The sequence below is a fragment of the Cnephaeus nilssonii genome, assembly GCF_951640355.1.
Source record: "Cnephaeus nilssonii genome assembly, chromosome: X".
NCBI classification, from domain to species: domain Eukaryota; kingdom Metazoa; phylum Chordata; class Mammalia; order Chiroptera; family Vespertilionidae; genus Cnephaeus; species Cnephaeus nilssonii.
In genome coordinates this window covers 107,699,201-107,712,176 of record NC_137071.1, presented here as the reverse complement: position 1 = coordinate 107,712,176, position 12,976 = coordinate 107,699,201, and the positions used below count along the sequence as shown (strand labels likewise).

Sequence of the window (12,976 nt, the reverse complement as noted above, 5' to 3'; positions counted from 1 at the left end):
CATGTATAAGATTATGTTTTTCAATAAAACCCCAGAAATCATGACTCAAAGAAATAAATATTTTAATGTTCTGTTTATGTTATCTCATTTATTCTAAAAGAATCATTTAAATTTATATTTGCCACCAACAATGTATGAAAATTTTGATATATACAACTTGTCAACATTTTTTGTTTGGTGGCGATGGTAATGTACGTTGAGTTTTTGGTTTTGTTTTGATTTCTTTAAATCAGGGTTATTTAAAGGGCAAAAGATTTCCTACATTTAATTATTTAAATTTGTATTTCTTTAATACCAGTGAGACTAAAACATTTTTTCTATGTCAGTAAACTAATTGTGGTTCCCATGTTTTAAACTGTATGTTCATACCCTTTGTTTATCTAATCAGTTCGTAGGAGTTCTTTATACAGGAAATATGTCATTCTTTTGTCTTATTTGTTGTGCATATTTGAATCAGTTTGATATGTGCCTTTTCATTTTGGCTATTTTTTGACAGATGAACATTTCTCATTTTTATGTAATCATAAATATCTTTATCCTCTATTTAAACCTTTTATGATTATTATTGATTTCAGATAAAGAAAGATAGAAACATCAATGATGAGAGAGAATCATTGATTGGCTGCCTCCTGTACGCCCTCCAATGGGGATGGAGCCCACAACCAGGGCATGAACCATGACCTCCTGGTTCATAGGTCTAAGCTCAACCACTGAACCACACCGGCTGGTCATTCTCTTTTCTTGACTAAGAGTCCCAAGTGTGAATTGCAGTCATCATATAAATAATGCTAATTGTGAATTAAGTTTAACTGGGTTTGACAAAACATCAAAGATGGCGGCAGAGTAGGTGGCTCTTTCTTGCTCCTCCTCTCAGAACACCAAACTAGAAATAAAAACTAAATTGGGGAACATTCACCCTGAATTTCCAACTGAAGACTAGCTAAAGAAGAGACTTTTAACAGGAAGGGCAGAAACCACCTGGGTAGAAGGGCAGGGTTGAAAGAGGTGCTGACCCAGTTCCCAGGAGCAGCAGGCCTAGGGTGAGGAGGGATCTCTAAGCTGCAGGGGGCGGGGTTCCCCCTGAGAGGAGTGAGGCCTGGACCCCAAGTTGGGCTCCCCAGCCTGGAGCACCAGATCTAGAACAGCAGCCCACATAACATCCAGCTGTGAAAGGCAACTGTGACTTCTATAGCCAGGGAGAAATGGAGCCTGTCATTGAGAAAGGCACTTTAAAACAAACAATAACAAAAAACACAGCACAGGATTTTTCTTTCCTTTGCAGCCACTCACCCAGGGCTTTGGTGGAAGGAGGGCGGTATGCACTGGAGTTGCCTGAGGAGAGTCTGAGGTGGGAGGCATTAGGGAGAGATGTGGAAGAGCAACAGCCAGGATACCTGTGCGAGGTCATCACCCCAACCCTGCTATGGCAGAAGCCATTTTTCCTGAGAGGCGCAAACCCCTCCCAGCAGTAACAACCCTGGGAAAGGCAATTACCCTGCCATGGGGATAGTTTGCCCCAACCTCAGGAATCCTGCTCACCCCACCCTTGGGAATCCTGCTTGCCGATTCCCGCACTGGATCCCTGCTGCAGAGGCAGCAGCAGAGGCCAAGCCTATGGGTCTGAGCAGACTTAAGGGGCATCAGTGACTGGCTTTGGGGTAGAGCTATTCCTCCCTCTTTTCTGGAAACCTGACAGGTGCTTGCCCCTCATGGGAGAACTGCTAGAAGCTTCCAGCTTCCAGTAGACCACACCACACTATATATAAGGGGTTCCACTATGCCAATGTCAAGGAAATATTCCGGGACAGACTCAGATGTGTGGCTCTGGAATGGGGGGGGGGGGGGGCACAGCCACCATCTTCCCTGAAATCTGAATAGTGCCTCCTGTTCACAGGAGATCCAGAGGTCTCATTCTCCAGATTCCGACAAATGCCCTTTCAGAAACAGCCTTTTCAATGACTAAGTCTGACAGCTGACCTGCAGGTGGAGGCGGATCCTGGGTTGAGGCTGATCTCGAGGTGTCTTGGGATGTTTGTTGACTGCCCTGGCCAAGGCTAATAAGCCCGCCTTACAAAGCAGCTTGGCCCCTCCCATGCGCAGCCACAAACTGTGCATTGCTTGAAGCTTCCAACAGGTTGCAAGAGCCAAACATTGTCATCTTCTGACAGTGCCTAGCACTAAAGTACCTCCCAGAGGGCCAGGAATCAGCATACAAATGTCAGCCTCAGTCAACAAAAGAATACGACCCAAAGCGAGAGATCCCAGCAGGCACTAAACTCTGCAGAGACAAACTTTACTTTGCTTTTTTTTCTTAATTGTTTTCTACTTATTGCTTTGTTATTATTTTTAATCTTTTTCTTTCATATCTTATTTCTCTATTTCCTTTCCTTACTCTATTTTATCTTTCTCCTTCTCTCTTTTTTTTCCTTTTTATAATTTCTGTCCTTCCTCTTTTCTTTAATACTGTTTTCCTTTCCCTATTCTTTATTCTTATTCTTTTCTCTGCCTTCTTTCTTTTCATATTCTTCCCCCTTTTTTCCTCAGATGTTTTTCCTTTTATTATTCTTGTTCTCTTTTCTCTTTCCTAATAATCTTTTCTTTTTATGTTGTTATTGTTGTTACTGTCTTTTGTATATTTTTATTTTTTGTTTTGTTTTGTTCTGTCAGCACCTGCACAACAGCTAGCATGACATGGTTGGGGTTGAGCCTCCCAGTCAGCCAACCTGAGGGGAGATCCCACCTATGAAAGGTATCTTTAGGATTTTCTATGTACAATATCAAGTCATCTGAGAATAGTGACAGTTTTACTTACTCCTTTCCCATTTGAGTACCTTTTATTTCTTCTTCCTGTCTGATTACTGTGGCTAGGATTTCCAGTACTATGTTGAATATGAGTGGTGAAAGCAGACATCCCTCTTGTTCCCTATCTTAAGGAAAACAGTTTTAGTTTCTGCCCATTGATTATTAAGTCAGCTGTGGGTTTGTCATATACGGTCTTTATTAAGCTGAGGTATGTACCCTCTATTCCCACTTTGCTGAGAATTTTTATCATAAATGGGTGCTGGATTTTATCAAATGATTTTTTTAAATCTGTTGATATAATCACGTGATTTTATTCCTTCATTTTGTTTATGTGTTGTACATTTATTGATTTACAAATATTGTACCAACCTTGCATCCCCGGAATAAACCCCACTTGATCATCATATATATTTTGTTAAGGATTTTAACATCAATGTTCATCAGGGATATTGGCCTATAATTTACTTTCTTTATAGTGTCTTTATCTGGTTTTGGAATTAAGATAATGATGGCCTGGTAAAAGGAGCTTGGGAATCTTCACTCCGCTTGAATTTTTTGTAATAGTATGAGAAGGATAAGTGTTAGTTCTTTTTTGAATGTTTGGTAAAATTTACCTGTGAAACCATCTGGTCCAGGATTTTTGTTTGTTAGGAGCATTTTTTTTATAAATGTTTCAATTTATTTAGTTGTAATCAATCTATTCAGAATTTCTGATTCTTCCTGATTCAGTTTTGTAAATAGTATATTTTTAAAATTTTACCCATTTCATCCAGATTGTCCAAATTGTTGGCATATCATTGTTCATAATATTTTCTTGCAATTCCATGTATTTCTGCAGAGTCGGTTGTTACTTCTCTTCTTTCACTTCTGATTTTTTGGGTTCTCTATCCTTTTTCTTGATGAGTATGGTTAAAAGTTTGTCAATCCATTTTATCTTTTCAAAGAACCAGTTCTTGGTTTCATTGATCATTTGTAATTTTTTTCTAGACTCTTATTTTGTTTCTATTCTGATCTTTATTACCTTTCTTCTACTCACTTTGGGCTTTGTTTGTTGTTCTTTTTCTAATTCCTTTAAATGTAAAGTTATATTGTTTAGTTGAGATTTTTATTGTTTCTTCAGGTAGACCTGTAATGCTATGACATTCCCTCTTAGGACTGCTTTTGCTGTGTCCCATAGATTTTGGGCTATTGTATAGTCATTTTAATCTGTTTCAAAGTATTTTTTAAATTTCTTCCTTGATCTCATTGTTAACCCATTAATGTTAGTGTCCATGTCTTTGTGTGTTTTTCAGTTTACTTTTGTTACTGATTTCAAGTTTCATACCATTATGGTTAAAGAAGATGCTTGATATGATTTAAAACCTCTTAAATTTAGTGATATTTGTTTTGCATCCTAACATGTGGTCTATCCTAGAAAATGTTCCATGTGCACTGAAAAGAATGTATATTCTGCTGCTTTGGGGTGAAATGCTCTGAAGATATCAATTAAATCCATCTGATCTAGTTTGTGATTTAAATCCACTAACTCCTTGTTTATTTTATATCTGGAAGATCTATCCATTGATGTCAATGGGGTGTTAAAATCCCCTGTGACTGTATTGTTATCAATGTCTCCCTTTATGTCCATCAAGATTTGCTTTACTTTTTTTAGGTGCTCCTATGTCTCTATAATGCATAAAGGTTTACAAGAGTTACATCCTTTGGTCAAATAAATTCCTTTAGCGTTATGTAATGTATTTCCTTATCTCTTTTATGGCCTTTGTTTTGAGTCTATTTTGTCTAATATATTTCTAACCCACATTATTTTCTTTGCCATTTGCATGAAATTTCTTTTTCCATCTCTTTAGTCTGCATGTATATTTCAATCTTAGGTCAGCCTCTCGTAAGCAGCATATAGATGGGTCTTCATTTTGTTACCAATTCTTATATGTTACCAATTCATATAGATGGGTCTTCATTTTGTTACCAATTCTCGTAAGCAGCATATAGATTGGTCTTCATTTTGTTACCAATATTTAGAAGACATAGGGTATTTAGGAGACCCTATGTCTTCTAAATATTCCCTACCTATTCCCAGAAGTCTTGAAAAACAGATTTCTCCTTTTTCTCGCCCGTTCCTCATACTTTATAAAGCAAAGGGTCTTAGAAAGTATCACATTTAAATCTCCCATTTTTACAGACAGGTATGAACTTGACAAGAATCACAAGTTCCTCCTCACCACTGATCTATCTATACTACAGTGTTCTGCACTTTACTCACTAGTCTTTATGGACTTGTGGCTGAAGATGGCAACTTTGGCTTTTTTTACTTTGTCTTGCCTCTAATCTTCTCAAACTGCTATGCTAGCATTGCTAGGAGTTCATAATACTTACTCCACAAAGTTTGCTGATTGGATCTAAACTGTAACATAAACAGACGGACTTAACTGTTTTTAAATATATTCTAGTAAAGGTATGCCATTTTAAATACATTATTGATATTCAAATCATGTTCAAACAAAATTCTTCTTTATTAAATATCTAAAATACCAAAGTGTTCTGTTCTATTGTAATATTTGTGAGAGAAAGGATGACATGTCTTTCCTGGAATATAATGGGCATTGTTACAAAAATGTTGTTTAATGACTAACAGATAGAAGAGATGACTATTCTTTAATGACATTTCATATTACCAAGGTTGAAAACAGATATCTATAAAAGACACTCTAAAATTGTTATTGCCACATAACAGCAATAATGTAAAATTATACTAAGAAATGCTAATTCTAAAGGACCTTTTATACTTCCTTAAGAACTCAGAGCTTTGTTGGGACTCCAAATAACACATTTGCCCTTCATGCAAAGATGCTAACTAATACTGTTGAAGTTTTACAGATGTTATCATGGTGAATGTCTCTCCCTCTCCTGTGAAATAGTGGAAGAGTATAACAGCTTTTATCAAAGATAACTCAGGAAATTCATCCTCAGTATGTAAAGCTGTCCTGGGAGAGTCAAGTGGCTTACAGCCTGATGGACAGAATTGCTGGCTGTAACAGTACATTCACTCGCTGCCTTTCCCTGTACCACAAGCCTGTCAATTCATCATGTTTTATTGCAAAATCTAAAAAGCAAAGGAGTTGGAGCATGGGCGTGTGAGGTGTGAGCAGGCACATGCACTATGGAGTTATTATTAAGACATAGCATTTTCCAAATACCATGTGATTTCACTTTATGAAAAAATCTGAAGAACAAAATAAGACCAAATTAAATTAAAACAGACTCAGACACAGAGAACAGACTGATGGTTGCCAGAGGAGAGGAGCATTGGGAGATTTGGTGGAAAAGGTGAAGGGATTAAAAAGTACAAATTGGCCCATAGTGTGGCTCAGTGGTTGAGTGTCAACCTATGAACCAGGAGGTCACTGTTCAATTCCTGGTCAGAGCACATGCCCGAGTTGCAGGCTTTATCCCCAGTGTGGGGCATACAGAAAGCAGCCAACCAATGACTCTTTCTCATCATTGATGTTTCTATCTCTCTTTCCCTCTCCCTTCCTCTCTCAAATCAATAAAAAAAAATATTTTTAAGAAGTACAAATTGGTAGTTACAAAATAGTCACAGGGATGTAAAAGTATAACGCAGAAAATATAGTCAATGATATTATAATAACTACACAGGGTGCCAGGTGGGTACCAGAAATACCAGGGGGAACACTTCATAAATTATGTGATTGTTTAACTATTATACTGTCCACCTGAAACAAATACAAAACAATATTGACTGTAAACTGTAAGTGAAAAATTAAAATTACTTTATTGATTTCAGAGAGGGAGAGCTAGAAACATGGATGAGAGAGACTCGTTGATTGGCTGCCTCCTGCACGCCCCCTACTGGGGATGGAGCCCGCAACCAGGCATGTGCCCTTGGCCAGAATCCAACCTTGGACCCTTCAGTCAGCAGGCCAATGCTCTCTATCCACTGAGCCAAACCGGCTAGGGCTAAAATTAAAAATTTTTAAATAAAACATAGCTCTTTCAAAATAGAGCTACCTTTTAAAAAGAATGGAAAAAATAAAGCATTTACAATATTTTAAAAGGAATGACAAAAAAAAAGAAAAAAAGAAAGCTTTTCTCCATATAAATGCCTTTTAGTCCTTTCATATTAGTGATTGCCTACTGAATTTTAGATAACAACTAATTACTCTCCCATGCAGCTACTGGAAAATTTAGAGATGCTAAAAGTCTAGGATGCAACATGAATATGATGATCAGATACTTTGAATTGTATAGATACTGACCTCCTCCTCCTCCCAGCCACTCTGTGTGTGCAGGCCAGCGCCACACTTTGTGAAGAAGAATGACGCTAGGACAATTTCTTGGTGCCCAATTCTCAATTCCTCCCACATCAAGTGATGCACTAGAATTGACTACAAACAGAAGGAATTTGGCTTAAAAAAAAGCCTGCAGAATTTATGAGTTTTGACAGCTAGTAAGCAACAATGTTTTATTACATTTTCAAAAATAGTCTTAGAAATTCTAGACTGAGCAGAACTCTTATCTCATCCCAAACAACATATTGGCAAACAGATGCATGAAATGAAATTTCAAGTTTTTTAAAAAAGAAATGTTATTCTTAATAAACAACTTGTGTCTTTTGCCAACCAAGCACTCTCTCTTTGTCCTCTCTAGGCAACAAGGCCATAATCGTTTCTATTGAGCAGTTATATATCACCCAAACACTGTACCATATGCTGAGACAGGGAAGCCATCTCAAATGTAGCAATGAGAGAAGGATTCAGGGTCTTGCTGTATGGCCACATTGGCCTCTCATGCCCTACTAATGCCGGTGGGTGGTTATGACTCAGAAGGTGGGCCCTGTCACTGGTGAAGGCTCCTCTGACACTTATTCACCAGGCTCCCAGCACCCTCTTATTCTTTTCTGCTTTGTAGTGATTTCCAACATAACAATCAAAAGCCCCTCTGCAACCTAACCAGGAGAACTATTCCTGGTGAGCATAAATCCTCAGAGATGGAAATCTCTTCTTCCGATGGGTGTGGCAACCCTGGTCCAATCTCTCATCCAAACTCACATGTGTAAAGTTACTAAAAACGGTGATAATGTAGATGACAACAATATCAGTTAACATTTGTTGAGTGTTTATTTTGTGATATTTACTAACATGAAATATCTCACTGTAGTCATCAAGGCACAGTGAAAAGACCAAAACAGCTGTGGAGTCAAACAGAATTGGAGTAAGATTCCTTTTGTGCCACTAAAGTGCTCAATTGGGAAAGTCCTTCAGCCCCTCTGGGCTTCACAGTTATTTGATAAATGGCGATACTTTTGCCCACTCTGCCCTCTTCCCAAAGATAGTGCACGTTTACAAAGAGATACCAGAGATAAGAAATGTGAAAGCTCATCAGAAACTGGAATGTGCTCTTCACACATATCAGGCTTGGACATGCTGTGGTCCAAGGTCACACAGCTGGTTCATGGCTGGCCTGGAACTAAGACCCAGGTGTCAGAACTCATAGGCCAAACAGGCTAAGCTGTTGTTCACCTCAGTTCAGCACAGTAGGCTTCTGGACGCAGGAACTCCCAATGGTTGACTCTCTCATCTCTTGAGATTACTTCCTAACCCTCACACATCAGTGCCAGTACAGCTGCCTCTGTCTCTAATTTTCACTACATGCGTATGTACACACACACACACACACACACACACACACACACAATCTCACTTATACATCTCTTGGCTCATATAGATTATCAGAACTCACAGAACTGGTCCTGCAACCATGGATTTGTTAACATCCTGGGAAATTCTGGAACTCTCAGGCTCTCACTATTCTTCAAAATGAATATTTCTGGAAATGGGTAAGAATTAATGAAATAAAAAGGTGCCCTTTGGATATCATGATGTTTCTTTAGCAAATTTTATTTCATTTTTGCAAATATTATAAGATCCAGTAACTCTCTTTAAAAAGTGGTTCTTCTTTGATTAGACTACATGGCACTGTGGTCATTTTATGACCAAGAAAATCTCATTCTACCCGGACAGTGCTGCTCAGTGGTTAAGCATCCACCTATGAACCAGGGGATCAAGGTTTGAGTCCCAATCAGGGCACTTGTCCAGTTTGAGGACTCAATCCCCAGTAGGGGGCGTGCAGGAGAAAGCCAATAGATGATTCTCTCTCATTGATGTTTCTATCCCTCCCTCTCCCTTCCTCTCTGAAGTCAATACAAAAATATTTTTTAATTTATAAAAAAGAAAATTTCATTTTCCCCAAATGATTTTACTTTGATTTGGGGCAATCTAGGAGGTGTGTTTATACAATATGTCACACCCTGACCTACATGTCCAAAAGGATTTTAAAAGGCATATGTGTCCTGTGGAACTCAGTTTTACTTCTCTGACACAGTCACAGCTGTGTAATTTTATTTTTGCCCTAAAAAGCTTTTTATATCACCACCCCTCATTACACCTACAAGTTTCATCAGCAAGATAAATTGTCTGCAATATTGCCAAATTGTTTGGAATCTTCGTAAACACCAGAATATTGTGGTGACCATGACTTACACAGTTCTCATAATGGATTGAAGCAGCAAATTTCCTGAGGCCAAGATTCTCTTAAGATGACAAAAAAAAAAATCTGTTAGCACTGGAAAGGACAGGAAAATGCAACAGATTCTGCCAGAATTTCAGCTTTCAAGAAAGGGTACTGTAAACTGAGGGAAGGGAGAGTAGGGAGTGATGATTCCTCTGAATCTCAGTGGTCGCCAGAAAGTCAGAGGGCTCCATTTGCCTGAAGCTGGACAGAAAAAACTGCACTGGCTATAGCATTCCAAGTGACACCTGCAAAGCACTGCCTAGTCCAGAGCACTGTCTAGTCCAGAACACCTCCTAATCCAGACCACCGCCTAGTCCAGAGCACCTAGTCCTGAGTATCTCCCACGAAGGGTTAGCAAGGAGTGTTGAGAGAGGGTCCAGATAGGCAGCCATTGAAGCAGCAGCATCCTCAAGAGCCCCTGTTGTCACTTAGATAGGAAGCAAAGAGCACAGCCATGACTTTACCTGCCCAGAGACCCAGTCAAGAGGCTCCCTGGCAACTAGACTTACCTTGCCCATTCCCTTATCTGCTCAGCTTGTTTTTGGGAGAATGGGAGCTCTTGCTGGAGCACTTGCACCCCAACGCACCCTCCCAAGAACCACCTTTATGGTAGTCCATGACCTCCACCAACCCGGCATTGCAGATGGATAGAGGAAAATGGTCCTAATTTCAAAAGCAAATGGCTACAAGCTCTTCATATATCAGGTTTTTTCGCACCAGTCCCAGATTCCAGCAAATGGGCAGGCTGCACCTGGAGATTGGGGCTCAGTGTTTGTAAATCACAAGCAATTTCTCAAGGATGAACCCCCCATGGGGTTGGGACAGCGTCCCAGCCCGCCCATAGGCCTTGAGGATGACCTTAGCACTGGAAAACCGCCTAGGATGCCTGGCGTGCAGCCACTAGAGAGGGGCACAAGCTGGATACACAAGCTCTCTCCGGTGTCCTCAGACAGCGGCAGAAGGACACCCACTCTCCTGGGAGACTAGAGCCACAGGAGAAAAAAGAGGAAGAAAAGGGGACAAAAGTCAGCCAGGAAGAGGAAAAAAAAAAGAAAGCAGAAAATGGTGAAAGAGGAAAAAGAGAAACAAAGTGAGAGAAGAAATTTCTATGGAGAAGTTAAGATCAAGGTAAATAGAAGTGAGAATAAAAGGGAGAAAGAATGCGGGAGTGGAAAAAAGGAAAAAAAGTTTAAAGGAGACTTCGGAACCGGGGTGTGGAGAAGAGCTAGGACAGGTGGGATTCAGGGACACTACACACATCATGGTTCTTTCCTACGTGCCCTACCCTGTCCCAACATCGGGCGGAGGGTGGGGTGGGACGCTTGTTCTGGGTTTTCCTACACCCGCTCCCAGCCACCAAGCTGGCCAACCCGCGGGCAGTGGACAGGCTTCCCTTGCTGCCACCGCGCCCAGATCGCGCGCGCTAGGGCACCTGGCGCCTGCCCAGCAGGGGCGCAACCCCGAGGGCGCCGAGGTGAGCACTGGGGTCGCAGGCACTCTGGCGCTCCAGAGCACTGTTTCAATGTGGGCGCGCACTCACCTGGACGGTCTCAGCTTGGCATCGCGCTTGCCATCCACCACAGCGGGCACGCAGCTAGTAAGTTCAGTCCAGTCCGCGTGCAGCCCGCAGCTCCAGCCAGTGGAGAACCTGGAGAAGAGCCAGGTCTCCCGCTTACCCGGCCGGTGGCAAGTGCATTTCTTCTGACCCACGCGGCATTCGCAAGGCTGCTCCAGCTGGATGTTGCGCACAAGGTGGCGGCCAAAAGTGGTACCTCCAGTCTTCTGGATGTGCAGGAACACGATCAGGTCATCGCCCTTGATATCGAAGTCTACCTTGCGCAGGAGATCGCTGCGGCTGAAATTGTAACGGGGCACGAACCTGGCGGAACTCTCATCCTCTGAGCGGTACGGGTCCGGCATCGGGGAGCTGAAAGCCTGCAGGCGGAGGAGCTGGCATTCTGTGCCGGGGCACACGTATTGGAGGACGATCACGGCAAATAGGAAGAGCATCACCAAAGCCAGCAGCAGCTTGTTGGATTTCTCATCCATATTCCCGACGCTGAGGGAAACCCAAGCTCGTTACGTCAATCCCACAGCTCAGCCCGCACTCGCCGTGCGCCCGCAATCCCCCACCCCCTGGCGCCACCGTTGCGCCCCTCTACCCCTCCCCTCCACACGGAGTGTTCTACCGCGGAGGCAGCAGCAGTGGCGCCCTTCCCCGCTTCCTTCCTTCCCAGCAGGCTCAGCGCTGAGGCTTCTGCCGCACAGCCTCCCCCACCTCCACCCCCGACTCCTTCCCGCTGGTCGCCTGCCCTCTCCCCGCGCCAGAGCTCTCAGGAGCCGTTTCGCGGGGTTTCGTACCCCCAGGACCCCAGTTCCCTGGCTTTCCAACTCACACCCCCCCCAGTCCGAGCCCCCGCGTGTCTCCCTCCACTTTCGGTGGCTCCGTGGCTCCCATCACCATCCCGCTTCACCCACAGGACTCTTCCAAGCTTCTTTCCCCCCAGTCCTCTAGGCGCTCAAGCAGCCGCCTCCTCGCCTGCCCTAGCAGTCTTCCTCCCCAAGACCCCAAAGCCTTAGCTCTTTCCTGCACCCGGTTGCCCACCTAGGAGGGCGCCTGGAGTGAGATCACAGCCGGGAGAGCTGAGTTCCCCTGGGGGAAGGAGTCCACCGGCAGCCAGACTTGCAGGCTGAGACTCCGCGCTGCCGGTGCCGGCGGTGCTCGGGGAGGGAGCAGCAGCATAGCCAAAGGCGCGCTGCGTCCCTTCGGAGCGCCCAAGCCCCTTCGCCAAGGGCCACCTGGAACTTTTCGCCTTTCTCTTCCCCTCGCGGCTGCCCTACCCTCCCGACACAGTTCCCGCTCACCAGGGCCCGGGCGTGCGAGTCCAGCTTTCGCCTATAACGTACCTGGCTAGGGGGCCGAAAATCTTGGAGAAGATCGCACCGAGCACGTGCTTCAGAGAGTGGCCCAGTGCTGCCAGGCCCCGAGTGAGCAGGGCCCGGCAGAGGGAGCCCAGGTCCCAGCGTCTCCGGAGGTCGTGCATCCGCCTGCGGCGGCCTCGGGGCAACAGCGCGAAGAGTGGGGCACGCGCAGCTCCCGCCTGGGAGGAAGACGCCTTTAGGGGCTCGTCCGTCAGCGGCTGGGAGTTGAATCCGCGAGACACACCCCTAGGAGGGCCCTCGCGGACTGAGGCGGCGACTGATCCGGGCCGGCTCTCAGCCAATTAAGCCTCTACTCTGGAATGCCGGCGGGGACAGGTGGTGCGGGCGGGCGCTCCTCGCTCCGGTTGCAGTGACGGCCAGAGCACCCCGGCTGCACACACAGGCAGTGCCATTCCCCCCTTCAGGCAACTCAGGGTACTAAGGATCTGGAGCAAGCTTGAATTTATATAATACTGCCTCACGCCTAAGAGCTTGAACCACTTCACAAGCAGAGGACTTGGGTTTCCTCTTGTCTTGAGTAAGGGCGATCATTACAGTGAGCGCATCACTCCACTTTGGCTTGTTATTTCAAAGTCCCCTAAAATAGCAAAGGCGCACATTGGACCCTTTCCCTCTCTCTCTCTTTGCCAATTTCCTTTCTACA

General features: G+C 43.8%; 1 protein-coding gene across 1 annotated transcript in view; it reads right to left on the bottom strand.

Annotated features, from left to right (window-relative positions):
- Positions 1-12,670, bottom strand: part of HS6ST2 (heparan sulfate 6-O-sulfotransferase 2) — a 341,289-nt gene extending 328,619 nt beyond the window's left edge. The window contains exons 1-2 of the mRNA XM_079765947.1: positions 12,298-12,670; positions 10,931-11,449 (exon numbers count right to left, since the gene is read on the bottom strand). Of these exons, the coding sequence (XP_079622073.1) occupies positions 10,931-11,449; positions 12,298-12,434 (656 nt within the window). The 5' untranslated portion in view covers positions 12,435-12,670. The remainder of the gene's footprint in view (positions 1-10,930; positions 11,450-12,297) is intronic.
- Between the last annotated feature and the right edge of the window lie 306 nt (positions 12,671-12,976).